Source organism: Mustelus asterias, chromosome 25 (genome assembly GCF_964213995.1).
Source record: "Mustelus asterias chromosome 25, sMusAst1.hap1.1, whole genome shotgun sequence".
In the NCBI taxonomy this organism is placed as follows: Eukaryota; Metazoa; Chordata; class Chondrichthyes; order Carcharhiniformes; family Triakidae; genus Mustelus; species Mustelus asterias.
This window is the reverse complement of record NC_135825.1, coordinates 18,235,065-18,256,954: the sequence shown is the minus strand read 5'-3', so window position 1 is coordinate 18,256,954 and position 21,890 is coordinate 18,235,065. Positions and strand designations below refer to the sequence as shown.

Genomic DNA, 21,890 nt, shown 5'->3' with positions numbered 1-21,890 from the left:
TGACAGAGGACTATTGAAATCCTTGTTCCTTTCCCAATTGTAATCAATACATTTTTGAGAGGAAGATGTGTGTTTTAAACCTCTGAGTGTGTGGGTGTTATGATTCAAGTCAGAAACTCTGAAGTGTTTTATGGAGCCTGCCTGCATCATATGTTTTGCACCTTGAATTTGGCTAGGATAAGCATGATATGTTTCACCTCAGGTATGATAGAAATGACCCACTAGGGAGTTTTTAATCAAACAAAGTTTATTTAAGAATATAGTTAACATGTATGGAAAGACAATTAGCAATAACCTTTATCAATTACAAACAAGAACAAAACAACCATGATATTGTATAAACCTTAACAGCTAAACACCGTTCCAATGAAGCAAATCCCATAAACAAAACCTTTACTATAGGTTTAACACAGCAAAGACTAATGCTCACGTGATATTGGAACTGAGTCCTTTGGTTGGAGAATTGAAACCCTGACTTCTCAGTCTTGTAACTTCTAGCAGTCCTCTGGATACACTCAGAACAGTTTGAAGTCAGAACAGCTTCCCAGAACACCAGGGAGAAACTCTGGTCAAGCTACCAAGAGAAGATTCTCTACTCCAGGAAGGCAATAAGCCTTGCTTTCAGCTAACCAGCAGAATTTCCAAAACCAGGGAGAGAGAGAGAGAGACTGCTTTCAGGCTGATGTCCATTCACTTCTAAAACTCCAATTGCAGCCAAACAAGAACAGAAAATGAAACCTTGAATTCCTTAGGAAGGAAAAAAAAGTCCAGAACCCAGGACCTTCTTCCTAACAATGCAGGGTCATAAAACAACTCAGAGTATAAAATAAACAAACCCCACTTAAACCACTGAAGGAGCAATAAAAGGGCTTCTACAATTAGCCTGGCAGCAACAAAACCAAAACAGCTTATAGCTGCAGAGGTCATGATTTTTAAAAATTATTTAAAGGTACACTAACATCACAGTGGGCAATCTGAATAGTCTGTAACAAGCTTTTTTGCCTGGGTGCAAATGAAGAAAGAGGATTGTTTATTTCATGCAGCAAGCTCAAAATTTAACGTAGTGGGCTCTTACTCACACAGTCACACACAGAAACACACTCAAGAAGAATATAGTTGAAGAGAATAGTGTAATTTTACAGCTTATAAGCAAAAAGAATAGTTCATAAATCACATGGCTGCCTTGCTCTAGAAAACATGCATCTGATAAGTTCATTTATTAGTGTCACAAGGAGGCTTACATTAACACCAGAATGGAGTTACTGTGAAAATCCCCTAGTTGCCACACTCTGGCGCCTGTTCGGGTACACTGAGGGAGAATTTTGTATGGCCAATGCATCTAACCAGCACATCTTTCGGACTGTGGGAGGAAATCGGAGCACCTGGAGGAAACCCATGCAGACACAGGGATAATGTGCAGACTCTGCACAGACAGCCACTCAAGCTGGGAATCGAACCCAGGTTCCTGGCGCTGTGAAGCAGCAGTGCTAACAACTGTGCCACTATGCTGCCTCATTCCCTATGTGTATTTTAGGCGAATGTCAAAGCTGAAATCATAGGCTAGAATTTCCAGCCCGTCCTGTCTGCGGAATCTTCCAGCCTCACCAAAGCCAACCTCTGCTATGGGTTTCCCGGTGACAGGGCAGGCGAAACCTGCAAATGACCATTGACTTTGGTGAGCCCGGAAGGTGGAGAGGTATGTGTGGTGGTGGTGTGTAATGGCGGTAGAGTGGCGAAGTGTGGTGTTGCTGGTTTCTGGTCAATATGCTAGTCTCAAAGGGATGGACTTTCTAAGGGTCATGAAGTTAGTTGTCACCTTGTTACCAGGAGATGAGTTTATTCTATTGGTGGAGCTGAAAAGGAACAGGCTTGGAAGCCTTCAAATGTTCCAGCCTCTGATTCCTCTGAGGCATATGTCTCACTGCCCTTTCTGCCCTGTCACTCATTCTGAAGGCAGCATTTATAGATTGGGTGATGTGGTGGCACAGTAGCTAGCACTGCTGCCTCACAGTGCCAGGAACCTGGGTTCGATTCCACCCTTGGTTGACTGTCTGTGTGGAGTTTGCATGTTCTCCCTGTGTTTGTGTGGGTTTCCTCCGGGTGCTCTGGTTTCCTCCCATAGTCCAAAGACGTGCAGGTTAGGTGGTTTGGCCATGGTAAATGCGTGGGGTTATGGGGAGAAGATGGGGGGGTTATGGTGATAGAGTGGGTGCTGGCCCTGGGTAAGATGCTCTTTCAGAGCATTGTGCTGACTTGATGGGCCAAATGGTCTCCTTATGCGAAGGAGGGATTCTATGATTCTATTAAAGAGGACAAACATGGTTCCCTTGCAATATGATTCCTCACAATTGCAGTTTCCATTCCAAATAGCTGGGTGGTCTTGAGTTTATTCAGCAAATCCCAATTTATTGCCTTAAGATATTTATCCTGAAGGGTTTTAGACAAGCACTTTCCTTGTTTCAGAAAGACCCATTCTATTTGGGAATATCTTTTGATGGTCTCAGGATGGATGTAGTTGATGGCTCCTGGACTGTGAGACAGTGTTCGAATACACAAGTCAGGTCTGACCTTTGGTGTCCAGTTATGCAGCACATTGTTCACATTTTAGAGGAAAAAGCCACTTTGAAAAGTCCACATTGAATAAGGTCTTAGAAGTTAGAAATATGATGTATCTTTACTGGACATGGCGATATCTTATATATTATCACATGTATACAGATGCAATATTTACTTTATTATAATATATCATTTCAGCGCAGGCATGAATATATTCATTTTCTTTAAACTATTGTTCTTTTGAAATGGACTCTGATGAACTGTAAGATGTCCACCAAAGAGTCACCTGACTTTTGCGACTTCAACAGCCTGGCAAGCTTTCTGGAAAGTTCCAAATAAGATTATAATGGGTATGCCTAATGGACTCCCCTGAATGGACATGATAAAAACAGCATCCTTCTGTGAAATTTCACTCCTGCTATTGTCAAGGTTTACTCGAAAAATAAGGACAATTAACCCCCTGAATCTCTGACTCTACGTTTGCCTGGTAACAAAGGAAAGCTATCGAGACAGATGATCTAAAATGAAGCACAGAAATCTTTATCCACCAAGAGGGTGTCTTCACAATGCAAGACCATAACTTGTATTCCATTGTCTATCAATGGCCATTCATCATGTGATTGAAACTGCCCTCTGATTTTTAAATCCTTTTATCCAAAAGCTGAAAGGCTGTGGGCCCAATTTTACCATCAAGTGAACCACCAAGTTACCATGGCGCACTTTTGAGCGCGGAAATTTGGGCGTGAGGCAAGTAGTGTGATCTGCGACTGCCTCCGTGCCCGTTTCCCCCTTTACCAAGGGCCTAAAATGGCCACCATCGGTAGCACGCCCGAAACGGGCATGACGTCAAGTTAAATGTATTTGCATGCATTTAAATTGACTGAATAGGCTAGACAGCCAAACTTAACAGCATTTCCCCCTTTACCACTGCATTCACCTATCCAGATTTGGCATGAAACAGACATGGTCCGCAAAAGTCCGATTCGGGCGCTCCAGCTTCTGAGGAGGTAAGTTTAGAGCTTCTGGTGGCTCTCTGATTCAGATCGGTGGTGGGACTCAGATCGGTGGTGGGGATGGGTCTGATGGCTCACTGGTGGTGGGGGGAGAGAGGCGGATCCGATGGCTCTCTGGTGGGGAGAGAGGGAGGTGGGTCAGATCGCTCTCAGGTGAGGGGGGAGGGAGGCAAGTCAGATAGCTCCCTGGTAGGGGGGGAGGAGGGTCAGATAGCTCTCTGGTGGGGGGTAGAGGGGTCCGTTGCCACTCTGAGTGTGATCGGTGGGGGGGAAGGGGGGCAGAGGGTTGTGATCTTTTTGGGTAGAGGAGGGGGATAAGGGAGTCAGTTATGTTGTGGGGGTGGGGCAATGTCTGTGGGGGTCAGGGGGAGGTATTAACTGGCCTGGGAGCGATGTGGCAGGAGAGCGTTTTTCAATTTTCTTTTACTGCGCATGTGCAGTTGAAGGCTCTGATCAGAGCTGCAGTGTTTCGGGTGCGATAAGCTCCGCCCACAGGCTTCTGCAGCGCAATTCAGAATTGCTGCTTTTTTTCAGGCAGAGTGCGAATATGGGGAAGCCTGAGAAGGGGTCTAAAAGTCGGATCTGAAACACTCCCAAATTCAGCACTTAGAATCAAAATGGTAAAATCAGGCCCTGTGGAGTCTGCAGCATGCCAACAACATCACTGCTACAATGAGAGGCCGTGTTTTCTTTGCTTTTCAAGACCGGTGAGCCTCAAAGTCTTTTAGAAGCCTCCTCCAATCTGTTTTGAACAGCTCTCAGTTCTCCTGTAAGAGATTCCAGCTCTGGTTACAGCAGCCATTAGGACCTGTCTACACAATCTGCTGAGCCATCATGAACTTGGAAGGAACACTGCAGTTAACCCGACTTGAACCCAGCCATCCGGGGGGGTGGGAGAGCTCGGGTGTGGGTGGGAAGGTGGTGAGGTGGGCAGCCGTCCTATCTTACGTTTCCCTCCCCCCAATGACCCCCCTGCTGAAAATGGGGGCACGCAAAATGCAATCACTTGACAGGGGCTCCGAACCCCCCAGTTGACCCTGATGTAAGGGTTATGAAGCATTGTGAGGAAAATCCTGGCCTATGTTTCCATGCAATTGAATACTGAATAATTTTTATTCACGACAAGCTTCAGAAAAGCGATAAACAAATGTCATTTGCAATTACCTCATAGTAAGCCCAGAATCCATCCTCCTTAGTCAATTGCCCAGGCTGACCAGCTCCAGATACTGGGGCACCAACACCTGTTTGGGAAGTGCTGAGGGTGAAGCTACGTCCATATGTCGGAAATCCAATGATTAGTTTCTCTGCTGGGGTTCCACCATCTTTCCAGTATTTTGCAGCATAGTCCTGCAAGATAATTTAGCTTTGATGCTGAGGTTTTACAAAGAGTGTTTTCTTATGTCTTATCAGGAAACTATTCCAGCGATAATGAAGAAGGATAAGACATAGTTACATATACTTACAACATTAAAGTAAACAAATTTTCCTTGGTCTGCAGAGCCATGGTACAAGGGGCTGTTGTGTCCAGTGACATCATCCCAGGCCCCATGAAAATCATACGTCATCACACAGATAAAGTCTAGAAATCTGTCGAAAAAGGTCACTGCATGAAACATTACAATGCAAAGCTCTTTTTAATAGTTGGTTCCAACAGACTGATTCTCAGTCAGAATTCTAGGTTTGCATCCTATCTTTGACTATTGGAGATAAGACAACAAGTTTCTTTATTTCTCAATGTAGCCACCAGATGGCAATGTTCACTCGGTTGGTAAATCATAGAATCCCTCCAGCGCAGAAGGAGGCCATTTGGCCCATCGGGCCTGCACCGACAACAATCTCACCCCGGCTATAACCCCACGTATTTACCCTGCTAATCCCCCTTGACATTAAGGGGTAATTTAGCATGGCCAATCAACCCATCCTGCACATTTTTTGGAGCGTGAGAGGAAACTGGAACACCCCGAAGGAAACCCATGCAGACATGGGGAGAATGTGCAAACTCCACAGAAAATCACCAAGGCTGGATTTGAATCCGGCTCCTTGGCACTGTGAGGTAGCAGTGCTAACCTCAGTGCCACTTTGCCACCCCAATCGTATCTCAGACAGTGGCCAAGCGGCCTCATTCTTCACAGTCAAACCTCCCCCTCCCCAGAGATCTGCGACATTGGGAAGTTTGACATATGTGACCAGACTGGAACTAAAATAAAGTAATTAAGCAGGGCTACGAATTGGCAAGTGCTGTTTTTAGGTGGAGTAGTTGGGGGTGGTTGTGTCAATTTGCAAACACTCTATGATTGTTCAGATGGCGGTAAGCACAACTTAAATTTGGTGTTGCCTCCTCTTGTAACTGAGTGTAGCTTTGGACTGAGTGGGTTCCTTGTTGTTGGCTGCCTGAATGCTCAGCAAGGGGCAATCGGCTGGACTAATATAATCCGCTGGGTGCATAAGAATATAATATCTAGGAGCAGGAGGAGGCCATTCAGTCCCTCGAGCCTGCTCCGCCATTCAATGCAATCAATGGCCTCAATTCCACTTTCCTGCCCATTCTCAATAACCCTTCAACCCATTACTAATTAAAGATCTGTCCATCTCCTCCTTAAATTTACTCAATGTCCCAGCATCCACTGCAGTCTGGGGTAGTGAATTCCACAGATTCACCCCGTGTGAGGGATGTAATTTCTCCTCATCTCTGTTTTAAATCTGCGACCTCTTATCCTAAATCTATGATCTCTCATTCTAGATTGCCCCACAAGAGGAAGCATCTGCTTTATCTCTACTTTGTCAATACCTTTTATCATCTTATATACCTCAGTTAAATCTCCTCTCATTATTTTAAACTCTAGAGACTATAGGCTTAAACTGCTCAATTCCTGCAGGGAGTGCAGATAGAGGAGCCAAGCTTCTGACACCACAAGCAGCCTGTCTGTACAGGAGAGGGGGAAGAGAAGCAGGGCAATAGTAATAGGAGATTCTATAGTCAGGGGTACAGATAGGTACTGCTGTGGCCATCAGTGTGACTCCAGGATGGTACGTTGCCTCCCTGGTGCTTGGGTCTGGGATGTCACTGAACGGCTGTGGGGCATTTTGAAGGGGGAAGGTGATAAGGTAGAGGTCATGGTACATGTTGGTATCAATGACATAGATGGAAAGAGGGATGAGGTCTTGCATCAAGAATTCAGGGAGTTAGGCAGTAGACTAAAAAACAAGATCTCTTGGGTTGTAATCTTGGGATTACTCCCAGTGCCATGTGTTAGCGAGCACACAAATAGGAGGATAGTACAGATGAATGCATGGTTTAAGAGTTGGTGCAGGAGGGACGGTTTTAGATTCCTGGATCAATGGGACCATTTCTGGGGAAAGTGGGACTTGTACAAGCATAAGTTGCAAAGATTCCACAGGATTCCTAGCCTCTGACCTGCTCTTGTAGCCATTGTATTTATATGGCTAGTCCAGTTCAGTCTCAGGTCAATGGGCCCTCCAAGGATGTTGATAGTGGGGGATTCAGTGATAATAATACCATTGAATGTCAAATGGAGCAGATTAGATTCTCTCCTGTTGGAGATGGTCATTGCCTGCCACGTGTATGGTGTGAATGTTACTTGTCACTTATCAGCCCAAACCCAAATGTTGGCCAAGTCTTGTTACATTTGGACATGGACTGCTTCAGTATCTGAGGAGTCGCGAATGGTGTTGAACACTGTGCAATCATCAGCAAACATCCCCACTTCTAACCTTATGATGGAGGGAAGGTCGCTGATGAAGCATCTGAAGATGGTTGGGCCTTGGACACTACCATGAGGAACTCCTGCAGCGATAACCTTGGACTGAGAACATTGGCCTTCAATCACGACATTCATCTTCCTTTGTGCTAGGTATGACTCCAACCAACAAGAAGATTTCCCTCCTGAATCCCACTGACTCCAGTTTTGGTCGGGGTCCTTGCTGTCACATCCAGTCAAATACTGCCTTAGCATCAAGAGCAGTCAATCCACCACCTCCCCCGCCCCATCCCTGTGCGCGCGCGCATGTGCACACACACACACACACACACACACACACACACACACACACCTCTTATTCACAATATATGAAACAATCCACAATGAAAGCTTTCCCATGGGTTGTATGTTTCAATCTCTCAACAAACTTCACTTACTTTGAAATCTCAGCTATCTCATATCCAGCATCGATAGTCTGCTTACCAGCAGCAACTGCAGCAGTGAGCAGGAGTCTGTTCTTCCCTGTAGATTCAGCTTCTGTTTTAAAGCCCTGTAGCAATTCCTACAAATGATGAGTACATTTTGATTTTTAATGATGATAAACATTATCCAGAATATAATTACCGTAATCATGGCTCCTGTGGTATTCTGCCTCTCTTTAATTGCTGTCATTGGATATGTATATGACAGGGGTTGTTTTCAGTCAGTTGGCTGGAAGACTTGCTTGTGACACAGAGCGACGCTAACAGCACGGGCTTCACCTTCAGTAGGACTGGAAGATCCCAGCGGTGGAAAGGGCTGGAAAATCCCACCCGTAACATCCACTGAATCACAGAACCATAGAGTGCAGAAGAGGCCCTTTAGCCCATTGAGTCTGCACCAACATATGAGAAATACCTACTCTACCTAATCCCATTCACCAGCACTTGGCCCATAGCCTTGAATGTTATGATGTGCCGATTGCTCATCCAGGTACTTTTTAAAGGTTGTGAGGCAACCCATCTCCACCACCCTCCCAGGCAGTGCAATCCAGACAGTCATCACCCTCTAGGTAAAAACATTTTTCCTCACATCTCCCCTAGACCTCCTGCACCCCACCTTGAACTTGTGTCCCCTCATGAGTGACCCTTCAAATAAGGGGAACGGCTGCTCCCTATCCACTTTGTCCATGCCCCTCATAATGTTGTACACCTCAATCAGGGAGCCCCTCAGTCGTCTCTGCTCCAATGAAAACAACCCAAGACTATCCAACCTCTCTTCATAACTTAAATGAGGAACTCAACATGAACAGATCAACAAAGATCTTATTGAATTGCAGAGAAGGCACGTGGGGCCAATTCTGCACCAATTTTTGTATGTTCGTAGCAAAGAAACATAAAATGTTGTCGCTGAAGAAGCTGTCTATTATAACATTAAATTAAATGTTAGGTTTACACCTTTCACCTTGACCAAGAGTGTGTAACGGCCTTTGTCTCCTGCCGGACTCTCTCGAGAGCCTGGATACTCCCAGTCCAGGTCTAATCCATCAAATCTGTGGTTCCGCAGAAAGGAGATTACGGAAGTGATGAATGTTGTCCGGGTTTGCTGTGTAGCTACCATACTGGTAAATCTAATTCCCGAGAACAAATTGGAAATAGAGAAAGGATTAAATTTATAAATATCCTAATATATTTATTTCCTGCTCCTTTGAACACTTAACATGCTCATGCTAACCTCCACTGTTTAACTGTTTAGTTTCTGCATTGTTTAAAAGAACAGCACAGAGAAATTTACTATTAGAGCTTTACAGATTAATATTGTCCTATGTTCTGACATTTCTGTCATCGCCTCAAAGTACTTACCGAATCATTTTATACTTAAATATAAAATTAAATATTAAACATGTGCAGTGGTAAATCTCTACCTTGGGTTTATTTTACATTCTGACGTTATGAGGCTAAATTTTGGGCAGATTGGAACCCAAACATGAAGTGATGCAGTGGTTTCAGAGCTGTGTTGTCAAATTTCAGATTGTTGCAATCTAGTTAGGAACTGTTACCATTTAAAAAGAAATCGAAATACCTCATTTTGACCAATAGAACTATGGCACAAGAATTCACTTTTTAACAGAACAAATTTTGGTGTAAATAAAGACTTAAACAAAATAAGCACTATTAATGATATGGTTTATAATTATATCCATTATGCACTCAGGTTTACTTTCTACTTCCCCCAAGAATTCTCTGAGAAAACATTTCAACCTTAAAGTTATATCCTTTTGCAGGGATCACATACATGTAAGTATGCCTCCATGGTATTTTTCTCAGCTCTAGATTATTATCAGAGGTAAAACTTTAATTTACCTTTTCTTGACTTAGCCTGTCTCAGTGCCTTGTTCTGGTTACTTTTCCAATACTTACAAGCTAATTTGCTGTTAATTTTCTTTTGCAATAAAACACTGTGAGACCCACTATAGATTCTCCAACTAGCTTCAAACGAGGCAATTTTCCATCTTCTATTCCTTACAAAATTCAAACAGCAATTATGACGCACCCATCTGCCACCTGGTTAATGATGAAGTTAATATTTTACTCTGCTTAGTGTCCAACGGGCCACCTAAAATGGCGATTTGTAAAGCACTCTGGGACAATTGGGCAAGAACAAAAACAGCAGGCTGCCGCCTAAAGGACAGAGATAAACAGGCTGCAACTCAGACGGCTGAATACACAGGATATGGGTCATCTCCAGGACAAAAGGGACTTTCTGGTCAAACTGAGTTGTTTACCAGACATAGGGCGCCGTAACCCCTTATTTGGGAGGGAGGTGTGTGTCTTACGTGCCCCCAGCCCCTACAGACATGGCCGTTGGGGACACACCCAGAGATTGGGGTGGCAGCACCCGATTGGACTTTATCGATCAGGGCGATCAAGCCCTGATCTATTGATTGGCAATGGCCAAAAGGGGCACGAAACCCAATGGGGTATAACGGGTGCTGTGCAACCAAGAATCTCTCTCTCTCTCTCTCAGACCCCACGAATGAACTACAACAACGGTGACCGTCGCCAGCAACGACCAGCACGAGGAGAGCCACCACACCCGAGAAGGAAGGAAGACCAGAGCCAGACTGTCAGACCAGACCAAAGGACCAGACTACGCAGAGGACGACCGAGACCAAAGCACAGATAAAGGCCAATATCTGCTTGGGTACTTGCCAGTCACGCAAAGTTAAGTCAAGGTCTAGTATTGGACTTGAACTTTAGTATTTTCTGTAAGATAACTTATTGTTGGTTGGTTGGGTGATTATTGATTGGGTGTTTAAATAAATATTGGTTGTACTAACAAGAAGTCTACTCGCAATTCTTTGTCCATCGTATAAGGGTTAAAAGAGACTGTGCGGCAGGCACAACAATTGGCGACTCTGGTGGGACATCGACAAGAAGTAACTTTGTTGCTCCGACAGAATCTATATTGAACGATTATTTAAAACTCAGAGCCAACAGGTGTAAACTCCTTCTTGGACAAATAACTGCTTTCGGGAAATTGTTTATTGTGCATGCATTGTTACTAATAAGGAGGATAGGGTAAACTCTGTAGGTTTACACTAGAATCCGGAGGGATTGGGACCGGAACATAGCCCAAAGCCATACCCGCAATCTGATCAACTCCCTACCCCTTGTCATTGAATATAGAATGGCAGGAAACAGCACAGAGACAGAGAAGTGTCCCATATGGGAAACAAAAATCAGGGAATATATTAAGAAGAAAGGGTGGCCCCTATGGGCAGAATCTTGCGCCAATACTGAGACGGGACCGGGATCCCTAGGGCAGAAGTATTGGGACGAACAGAGGAAAGTTCAGGGAAAACAGGCAGACTGTGAGAAAGTGACTGCCATTGTGAGCTGCTTAGGACAGCTGCTAGGAACAGAAAAGGAATTAAACACAGTTCGTAAGGAACTGGAGGAATCGAAGCAGGCACAGGAGGAAAAGGAGGAGGAGATTAAGAAACAGCAGCAGGAGAGGATAGAACAAATAAGAGCCGAAAAGGACAGAGAGGTAGATGAATTAAAGAAAACCAACCAGGCAAATTTATTACATCTGGGCAATTTTCAAACCCAGTTTGAAACCCAGAGAGCCGACCAAGACACCCAGCGCGCTGTCTTGGCGAAAGGTGAAGCCGAGCAGGCGGTAGCACGATTGGAAGCTAAGTGCACCGATCTGCAGGCAGCAATAAAAGCGCTACATCAAGCCAGTAAAGAACAGAGACAGGCAACTGCTGACCACTCCAAATGCCAGTGAGAAATTTCACGGCTGGAATCCCTATTATCGGTTCAAAATGGATTTATGTGAACCTTCGGGACAGAAGAGGAAGAGGGGATAGAGACTGTGGATTGGGGAGAGTTAAAGGAGAATGCTAAACTTTATGTTACGTGAACCGAGGGTTGGGGTCCACCACCATCTTTCCCAGGGGAAGTCATACCCATCGCGCCCCCAGATTCACCTCCAGTACCGATGCACCCAATGACGACTGAACGTCGGGTAGGAGAGTCTCAGGGCCCAGCTGTTACATACACGACCCCGTTTATGGTGGCACAATTGGCTGAGATTGCAAATAAAATCACAGCCTTTGAACCATCGGCTGATCCATACAGTTTCTTTGAGGATGTTAGGCAGCAGAAGATAAAGGTGAAAGGAAAGAAGTGAAGCTGATAGTCATGTGCTTAAGCAAGTCTGTACATAGAACATAGAACATAGAACATTACAGCGCAGAACAGGCCCTTCGGCCCACGATGTTGCACCGACCAGTTAAAAAAAAAAACTGTGACCCTCCAACCTAAACCAATTTCTTTTCGTCCATGAACCTATCTACGGATCTCTTAAACACCCCCAAACTAGGCGCATTTACAACTGATGCTGGCAGGGCATTCCAATCCCTCACCACCCTCTGGGTAAAGAACCTACCCCTGACATCGGTTCTATAACTACCCCCCCTCAATTTAAAGCCATGCCCCCTCGTGCTGGATTTCTCCATCAGAGGAAAAAGGCTATCACTATCCACCCTATCTAAACCTCTAATCATCTTATATGTTTCAATAAGATCCCCTCTTAGCCGCCGCCTTTCCAGCGAAAACAATCCCAAATCCCTCAGCCTCTCCTCATAGGATCTCCCCTCCATACCAGGCAACATCCTGGTAAACCTCCTCTGCACCCTCTCCAAAGCCTCCACATCCTTCCTGTAATGTGGGGACCAGAACTGCACACAGTACTCCAAGTGCGGCCGCACCAGAGTTGTGTACAGTTGCAACATAACGCTACGACTCCTAAATTCAATCCCCCTACCAATAAACGCCAAGACACCATATGCCTTCTTAACAACCTTATCTACTTGATTCCCAACTTTCAGGGATCTATGCACACATACACCTAGATCCCTCTGCTCCTCCACACTATTCAAAGTCCTCCCGTTAGCCCTATACTCAACACATCTGTTATTCCTACCAAAGTGAATTACCTCACACTTCTCCGCATTAAACTCCATCCGCCACCTCTCGGCCCAACTTTGCAACCTGTCTAAGTCTTCCTGCAAACTACGACACCCTTCCTCACTGTCTACCACACCACCGACTTTGGTGTCATCAGCAAATTTGCTAATCCACCCAACTATACCCTCATCCAGATCTGTACGGTCTGCCCTGCCAGCCCCTCAAAATGTCAGGGAAGGAACCTTAAACAAAATTAAGGAAGTGATATTGACTGAGGTAGGGTTTAATAAAGGGGATCCTGTAGATGGGTTAAGTAAATGTAGTATGAGTTTTAACAACACCAGGTTAAAGTCCAACATGCTACCTGGTGTTGTTAAAACTCTTAATGTGTTTACCCCAGTCCAACGCCGGCATCTCCACATCTTAAATAAATGTAGACAGAGGAAAGGGTCCGACTGCCTTTGCCGGTCGTTTATGGATCCACTTCACGCGAGTGTATAGGGAATTAGATTGGGCTAGATTAAATGAGGCTGATTCATCCAAATGGGCTAGGACATTAGTGTCACACACCACAGAGGAAGGCAAGAAAGCCTGCGCTAATTTTGCCCCCGCAGAGACCACACACAATGAAGCATGTGTTCTCCGACAATTAGCTCGAGCCTGGGAACAGGAAGTTCAGGGAGTCCCAATGTCACGGTCAGAAAGGGAGGCGAGAATGCTTCCAATGAGGGCTAGCCAGGGTCCAGTATGGAGAAACGAGGGTAGAGGGGATCACCAACACCAGAGAGGTACAGCTCCACCTTACACAGCAGCCCCGGGGAGAGATAGAGGGACATGTTTTAATTGCGGGCAGCCAGGACACTTTGCCCGAGATTGTGGGAGACCCCCGCCACCATATACATGGTCCCCGAGACTACCAGGACCACCGGCTCCACCAGTTAGGCCAGCTCCTAGGTCTGAGAGAGAGCACCGCCCACCACTGATAGAAGGTCCCGGTCACTCCATGCATACCGTAAGCACGAGCCCACCACTATATCCAACTGTCCCCGCCTATGGAACCCTAGATTAAACGGTGCCCAGCCTCCCCAACCTGGGTCTGTAGCACCAGGTGGGATAGCGTAGGGAGACCCCTAGCTAACGGTGAGGTAAGAGGCCACCTCGAAGAATTCCTTTGGGATATCGGAGGCTTCCGAACTACCCTGAATGTATCAAAATTAAAAACAGACATCCCTTGGCCAACTATGGGCACAATTACACTCAGTGGATTCCCAGGACACATGCAGGAGGGACGCATCACAGCCCCTGTATAGGTCCGCCTAGGTAGCATGGCGTGTGACCATCCGATGGTGTTAGTTGATCTTCCCCCAAATGTTGAACGCATCCTTGGGTCCGATTGCATGAATAAATGTAATCTTTCATTTGACCCAGCTAATCGATGCATTTGGCAGATGGCGATGATTAGCCGAGCGCCATCAGTCATTCCAGTCGGGACATATGCTAATAGGGTTAGCACAATAGGGGAATTCTGGTTTGATCTCTTAACGATTAGCAGCGATCCAGCCATCAGGGAGGCGATTCAAAGAAACAATGGGGTGTTTGCGCGGCATAAACATGATTGTGGCCAGATACCTGGGGAGGTGTTAATTGAAGGGCCGGACCCGAAACCACAGAGACGATACGGTTTTCCCAGACAGGCACAGGGGGAGGTGGCCAAAGTAATTGATAGTCTATTACAGCAGGGGGTGTTGAGACGAATGGCATCCACAAATAATGTGCCGATATGGCCTGTGAAAAAGGTAGATGGATCATGGAGGTTAATGGTCGAATATAGGGAATTAAATAAAGTTACCCCACTCATGGCCCCCACAGTAGCCACAAGCCCCGTCACCATGATGAGGCAGGGAGCCCAGGCAAAATTTTTCACGGTACTAGATATCAGTAACGGCTTCTGGTCCATCCCTTTAAATCGGTCTTGCCAGTACAAGTTTGCCTTTACCTTCCAGAGACAGCAATACATTTGGACTTGCCTACCACAGGGTTTCCATAATTCCCCGTCCATCTTCCACAGGCGACTAGCTACCGGGCTAGAAAAGTTTTCCCGACCCGAGTGCTTGGTCCAATATGTAGGTGATTTATTGTTACAGACTAACACCAAAAAGGAGCATATAACATTGCTGGATAAATTATTTGCACTACTCCACTCATTAGGCTGCAAAGTCAACATGAAAAAGACCCAAATTTTGCAACCCAAGGTTATATACCTAGTACAGTGATTACCCATGGGAAGAGGGAGATCGAACAGAAAAGGATAGACTCCATAGTGCACCTCCCACTGCCCCGAGATGTGAGTGCCCTCCAATCTTTCCTAGGTCTAGTAGGGTACTGTCGGAACCATATAGACGGCTTCGTCACCAAGGCAGCCCCACTTTCCGAATTGCGGAAGAATAACGTGACCTGGAAGTGGACTGCGCAACACACAGCTGCAGTAACTGATTTAAAGCGCGCCCTCACCACGGCGCCAGCCTTACTAGTCCCTGACCCAGATCTACAATACGCCTTAGAAGTTGCAGCCACTGACCACACACTTTCAGCAGTATTATTACAAAAAAGACATGGTAGACCAGGCCCAGTAGCCTACGCCTCATGACTATTGGACCCAGTCGAACAGGGCTTCTCCGGGTGTGAACGACACCTGCTTGCGGTATTTTGGGCCAGACAACATTTCACCTATATCACCGGACTGAACACAATAACCGTTCTCACTGAACACACCCCAACCCAGCTTCTGCTGGATGGCTTCCTTAAAGACGGCTCAGTAAGCCAGGTCTGCGCTGCCCATTGGACACTACTGCTGCAGGGTAGGGACATCACTGTAAAGCGAACCAAAGTGCCCACATTCCTGGCAGATAATTTAAATTATGGGGGAGATCGCATGAGTGTTAGGTTATAACTACGAAGGACCCCACAGGTCCGTTTATCCCGAAACAACAGGAGAGACGATCAGGGACAAAACAGAGAGCCACCCAATGGAGAGACTCAGCCATGAGAATTTAAGTAGACGGTTCATCCACCATAGAGAATGGGACCAGAATCACAGGATGGATGTGGCATTTATGTGGAAAATCAACAGGGACAGCCACTAATAAAACTCACCCTCAAACTACCCAGCCATTTGAGTGCTCAAGCTGTCGAACTAGCAGCAGTCACATACTTAGTGAGTCACCCAGACTTATTTCCAACCCCCGCCAACATACACTCCGATAGCATGTACGTGTGCAACAGCCTGACTGAGTTCCTACCGTTATGGGAAGCCAGAGGCTTCGTCTCTGCGGACAGAAAGCCCCTACCATCAGCCCCCTTATTAAAATATGTTCTGCAGGCCACCGAAGGGCGCACATATGGAATTATTAAGGTTAGAAGCCACCACAAGACCTCCCCACCTGGTAACTGTAAGGCTGATGTACTAGCCAAGGCCGGTGCTCGTACGGGACAGTTTTGGCAGCCACCTGTAGGAGAGCAAGTAAACGCTGTGGCCATCTGCCAAACTAATATAGCTGACCTGGTCCAGGTGCAGCGCACTGACAGTTCCCTAAAACACATTTTAGAAAGTATCTACTCAGCCCCATATGAGAAATGGAAAGACAAAATACAGATTCAGGATGGTTTGATATTAAAGGCAGGCACATACCCAGGACAGAAATCAGCTCATCGACCAGTACCATGACAGACATGGCCATCAGGGCATAGAGACAACAACCAAGCGATTAAAAGAATTATGTTGGTGGCCCAAACTGCACGATGATGTTGCCCATTATATCGACAATTGTTTAATTTGTGCCCAGAACAACCCCGATGGGTATGCCAGAAAAGTGGAGCAAAGGCACTCGTAGAAGGCCTCTAGACAAATCTCCAAATTGATTATATCGGCCCACTACCGCCATGTAGGAATGGATTTAAATACATCCTGGTAATAATAGACACTTTCACCAGATGGGTCGAGGCATTCCCCACTAGATCCAACACAGCTAAGGCCACCGCAAAGATATTAGCTCAGCAGGTATTTACACGATGGGGTCTTCCCCGCAGCATAGAGTCCGACCAAGGGACACATTTCACCTGGTGGGTGATGCAGAACGTTATGGCTATGTTTGGCATCAAGCAGAAATTCCATATCGCCTACCATCCACAATCCAGTGGAATCGCAGAGCGCATGAACCGAACGCTAAAAGGGATCATTAGAAAGACAGTGCAGCAAAACAACACAACATGGGATTCAGTACTTCCCTTTGCCCTCATGCAACACCGTTTCCAGTTCTACTGGATTCACCCCCCCACACATTAATGACTGGCCGACCTATGAGGGGAGCTGAATATTTATTGGGGTTTGACTTAACTGAGCCTGCTATCACAGCGCTCACCCACAAGAAAGCCGTCCAGCAGCTAACCGAAAACATTAAAGCAGCCCAGTTAGCCGCGGCTGTCCGATTAGGAGTTAAAAGGAAACGGAGCAAGGCATATTTCGATAAAAGGGTACACCCGGTAGAATATACGGTTGGCCAGCAGGTAATGATTTCCCTCTACAACCCCAGTTCTTTCTTGTCCCCGAGATATGCAGGTCCGTACACCATCACCGACAAAGTAAGCCCCTCAGTGTATAAGGTCCTGGTCGCCAACGGGAAAACTGGTTGGTTCCACGTCAATCAACTGAAAGCTTATGAGACTCAGAATAATCACTTCCACCATTTCACATTAGAGACAGGGGAGAATGACACTAGGCGACCGGAATGGCCTCACCCAGAAATGTATTTCCTCGGACACCTTCTCATCCTCTTTCAGGCTCAGACCAGACCCTTACCTCTACCACACTACAGCCCAGAGCCTCGTCCACACCTGAAGTGCCCCTAGGGGTACTGATTGACCCAGACATAACAGGAGACTTGCGCACCCTAGAGGACTGGCACGACTTGCCAGATATCGGCCCCCGCAGCATTATGGATTCCCCCATAAACATAAGCCTTAACAGCCCCAGACCCAACAGTGAGGCCCTGACTAAAGGACACCGGGTTTTTGTGATGGGGACACCCGGTGCTGCATCCCCCGCATGGGTAAGGGACCAGACACATAGATTAATTGGACTGGAAGACAAGGATGAAGGACCCCCAAACCCTGATTCAAACGCAGACCTCACAGAGCAGTCCAACGAATAGACACGGGTATGGAGACCAGGTGAGGAGATAATGATGGAACCCCATGAGACAAATGATTCAGAAGATGAGTCTCTGTTGGGCAATTTGTTAACGGGAATGCTAAATAAAGGAATCTAAGGTGCTCCAAATGATGAAATTCAGCCTGCAGTATAGACCAATGCAAGGTACAAGAATCTCTGATGGAAGCACCCACTTAAAATAAAAACCCCGCAACCTGTCGGTCCACCATGACCGACCGACAGTAAAATGTCCACGATTAAGTACAATCGACTCGTTTCTCATACCATTTGTACACTGCTAGTACGCTTAACCGGGTTATTTATACAATCCGACGCCGTGCTCTTTCGCCACCTTTCTCTAATTAAGACATCATTAAGGCAACTATGCAAATCTTTGAGGAAGCTATGCTAAATTTTAACATCATTGAGGCTGCTCTGCTAAATTTTAAAATCGTCAAGGCGAGTGGGCTACATTTTCAACTCTTAGACGCACTTGTGCTAAATTTTAAATGCGGCCCGCCTTCAAACTCCAAGACACTCATAGAACGGATACCTCTTCAGGTCATTACAGACCGACTCCAGTGCTATTCGAATCCCTATTGGCTAACGGTGACTGCCGCTAGAATAAAACTGGCCGCCTTGATTTTACTGGCCAGTTAAACAAGCTCTTTTCCGACCACCCCACGACTCGTCCATTTAACGATCTGAACAAAAATTTGCTCAGTAGTGGTTCACAATTAGAATTTTAAAAAACTACGACATGCAAATGACAATTGATATACCCGGGTCCTCCTGACCACACCACTGTCAATAGTGTTCAGAAAAAAAAGGGAGGGGACATGGACAGTTTAAATATATGTATATACATCAAATATTGGATGCGATAACAGCAGAAATTGCATTGATCTCCTCAGGACAACGACAGACGACGACAGAGATGCAACCTACAATCTACCTCATTGGACTCATCATCAGGATAAGTACACAGGACACTCCAAGCAAGGTGAACTTGTGGTATCCCGGTTACTTATAGTTTACCCCATTTGACGCGGGGGAATGTGAGGAGGGTGTGTTATGGGTGCATCCCGATAAGAGTATAATGTTTGGGTGTACCAACCAGCGGCTGATACACAAAAAACCAAATGACAGTTCAACTGGACGTTATCTGAGTGTCACCGTAGCAGGGGATTGGTGGGGATTTTCAAATAATGGGTGCCTGAAATTGGATGTCTAGCCAACAGCACAGAAAAAGGATTAGAGCTCGGGCAGCGGTGCCCCAGGACACTCATAGAGGGGAACTTTGCATTGTATGAAATAAGAAGCCAACCCCAAACCCATCCCACTCGATTTGTCCTGAAGCCACCCCCGGACCACAGAATGAATTGATACTAAAACACACAGGGAAAACCCTGTATGACAACATCCATTACGAATTGGTACCTGTGGTGGTGGATATAGCTGGGACCCAACTGCCAGAGTGGTGCTCTCCCAACTGAAGAGACTATACCTCCACTTAACTCGCAGACTGTTAGGACGGAAAATAGGAATGGATGAAAGACAGGAAAGATCCAAGAGGGAGTGAGTCAATGACATGGCCATAGCATACGTGGCAGGGATAGCAACCATCAACGCCTTTGATTTAGCTGACCTGGACAATAAGCTTAGGATTCCAACCCAACAGGTTAAACAGACACTAAGTTCTATCAATGAGGACAATCGGCAAGATGGTGAAGGAGAACTGACTGCGAACGCAGCCAGCAGCCACATGGTAGCTGTATTAGAAGAACATGCCAAGACAATCAATCAAATTATCAAGGAAAAATTAGAGGATGATGACCGACAACAGAACCGGACTTTATGTAGTGTATGGACAGTGGATGATAGAACAGCTAAGGGAAAACCTAGAACAGGTACGCAGTGGACAGGTTCCATCTTGGATTAGTGACGAACAGATGGAACACCTATTTACGGGTAAGAAACACCCTGAGTTATCTGGCTGCCAGATGCGACAGTTGACCAAAGTCTGGTTCAATGACGACTGCAAAAGGACGCCAGGGAAAGCCCTGGAAATGATATTAGGGCTTCCCATAATCACTGACGACCGGGTTGGACTGAGGGTCTTTGAAGTGGAAAATATAGGGACTATCCATGAGGATACTTGGATAGGGTACGACGGCACTTTACTCTATGCAGTGGAGAAAGAAGGGAGACTCATAGGCACTACTCTGGACAGATGTCAGCAAACTGACGAAATAATTGCATGCCCATACCCAGTTGACTTAAATGAGCATGCACTGTGTGGCTTCAGAACAAACACTAGTCTAAATTGCTCAGCAGAAGCTCGTAGCCTGGACACAGACATAACTCGGGTGGCTTACAAGGGGGCAGGGAGATACTGTCTTACCACCTCCCTGAAACAATATCAGTATAGCGCGACACATTGCGACATTACTAACACTACATTCTGCACCAAACCAGACATACCAGCCAGGGTGGGCCCCATTCAACTAATAGACATCCATAAGACAGAGAGGGTAGATTTGAACGCCACTGACGAGCTCCGACAGACTCCAGGGGAGTACCATGAGAAATATGACAAAAGCCTAAAACCCCTGCCGGAGGAGTTGAACAAGATTCGGGTAAAATTGGCTACAGCCCGCAAAACCTTCACCAAAGTAATACAGCAGACCCAAGAGGTGAAAAGGGGAATTAAAGAAATTAAAGTCACCTTTGGAATTGGGGCTCAAACATCCAAATCCACCCATTTGTCCACATATTGTCAGACCTGGTGGTATTACTGATTTTGTTCACCATGGTATATCTAATCATCCTCACAGTCCAATTCAGCTGATGGAAAAAGAGGATCACCCGGAGGCAGGACGTAGGGTCCGCCCTTGAACCATGGTCCCCTCTAATTCAGTAGAGCAATGTTTACAGGAAGCCTGCCATTTTGCAATTTGTACTAATGAGCCGTTGGAAATCCTACAACCAAAATGTGCCTCAGATCTGCGAATACTTTATTGTAATGTTTATTTGAATGTTGGTTTATAATTAGCTTATTGTAATAATGGTGTTTAGAATATGTGGTTGTTTATACTTGTAGAGTGTTGCTGTCTGTAGCTTTTGGAATGTCAATATGTTGTAGGGATGTATTATTACTGTGCATACCAATACCTGAGCCTTGCTTGACTGTTGAGTGATTGGGGAATTCCTGCCAGATACTGGTCCTGAGTTTGTGATCCATTACGCTTCGCGTTCAGGATCAAAGGGGAGACTGTGGCCAAATGGGCCACCTAAAATGGTGATTTGTAAAGCACTCTGGGACAATTGGGCAAGAACGAAAACAGCAGGCTGCCTCCTAAAAGACAGAGATAAACAGGCTGCAACTCAGACGTCTGAATACACAGGATATGGGTCATCTCCAGGACAAAAGGGACTTTCTGGTCAAACTGAGTTGTTTAGCAGACATAGGGGTGCCGTAATCCCTTATTTGGGAGGGTGGTGTGTGTCCTATGTGCCCCCAGCACCTACAGACATGGCCGTTGGGGATACACCCAGGGATTGGTGTGGCAGCATCCGATTGGACTTTATCGATCAGGGCGATCAAGTCCTGATCGATTGATTGGCCAAAAGGGGCGCAAAACCCAATAGGGTATAAAGGGTGCTGCGCAACCAAGAGTCTCTCTCTCTCTCTGACCCCATGAACGAACTACAACAACGGTGACCATCGCCAGCAACAATCAGCACGAGGAGAGTCACCACACCCGAGAAGGAAGGAAGACCAGAGCCAGAGTGCCAGACCAGTCCAAAGGACCAGACTACGCAGAGGACTACTGAGACCAGCGTACAGATAAAGGCCAATGTCTGCTTGGGTACTTGCCAGTCACGCAAAGTTAAGTCAAGGTCTAGTATTGGGCTTGAACTTTAGTGTTTTCTG

The 21,890-nt window shown here is 46.1% G+C and overlaps 1 protein-coding gene across 1 annotated transcript in view; it reads right to left on the bottom strand.

Annotated features, from left to right (window-relative positions):
• The window catches only part of LOC144511727 (acidic mammalian chitinase-like), a 34,931-nt gene that overhangs the window by 6,298 nt on the left and 6,743 nt on the right, over positions 1 to 21,890 (bottom strand). Inside the window, exons 3-6 of the mRNA XM_078241950.1 lie at positions 8,732 to 8,897; positions 7,726 to 7,850; positions 5,033 to 5,156; positions 4,734 to 4,916 (exon numbers count right to left, since the gene is read on the bottom strand). Coding sequence (XP_078098076.1) covers positions 4,734 to 4,916; positions 5,033 to 5,156; positions 7,726 to 7,850; positions 8,732 to 8,897 — 598 coding nt within the window. The remainder of the gene's footprint in view (positions 1 to 4,733; positions 4,917 to 5,032; positions 5,157 to 7,725; positions 7,851 to 8,731; positions 8,898 to 21,890) is intronic.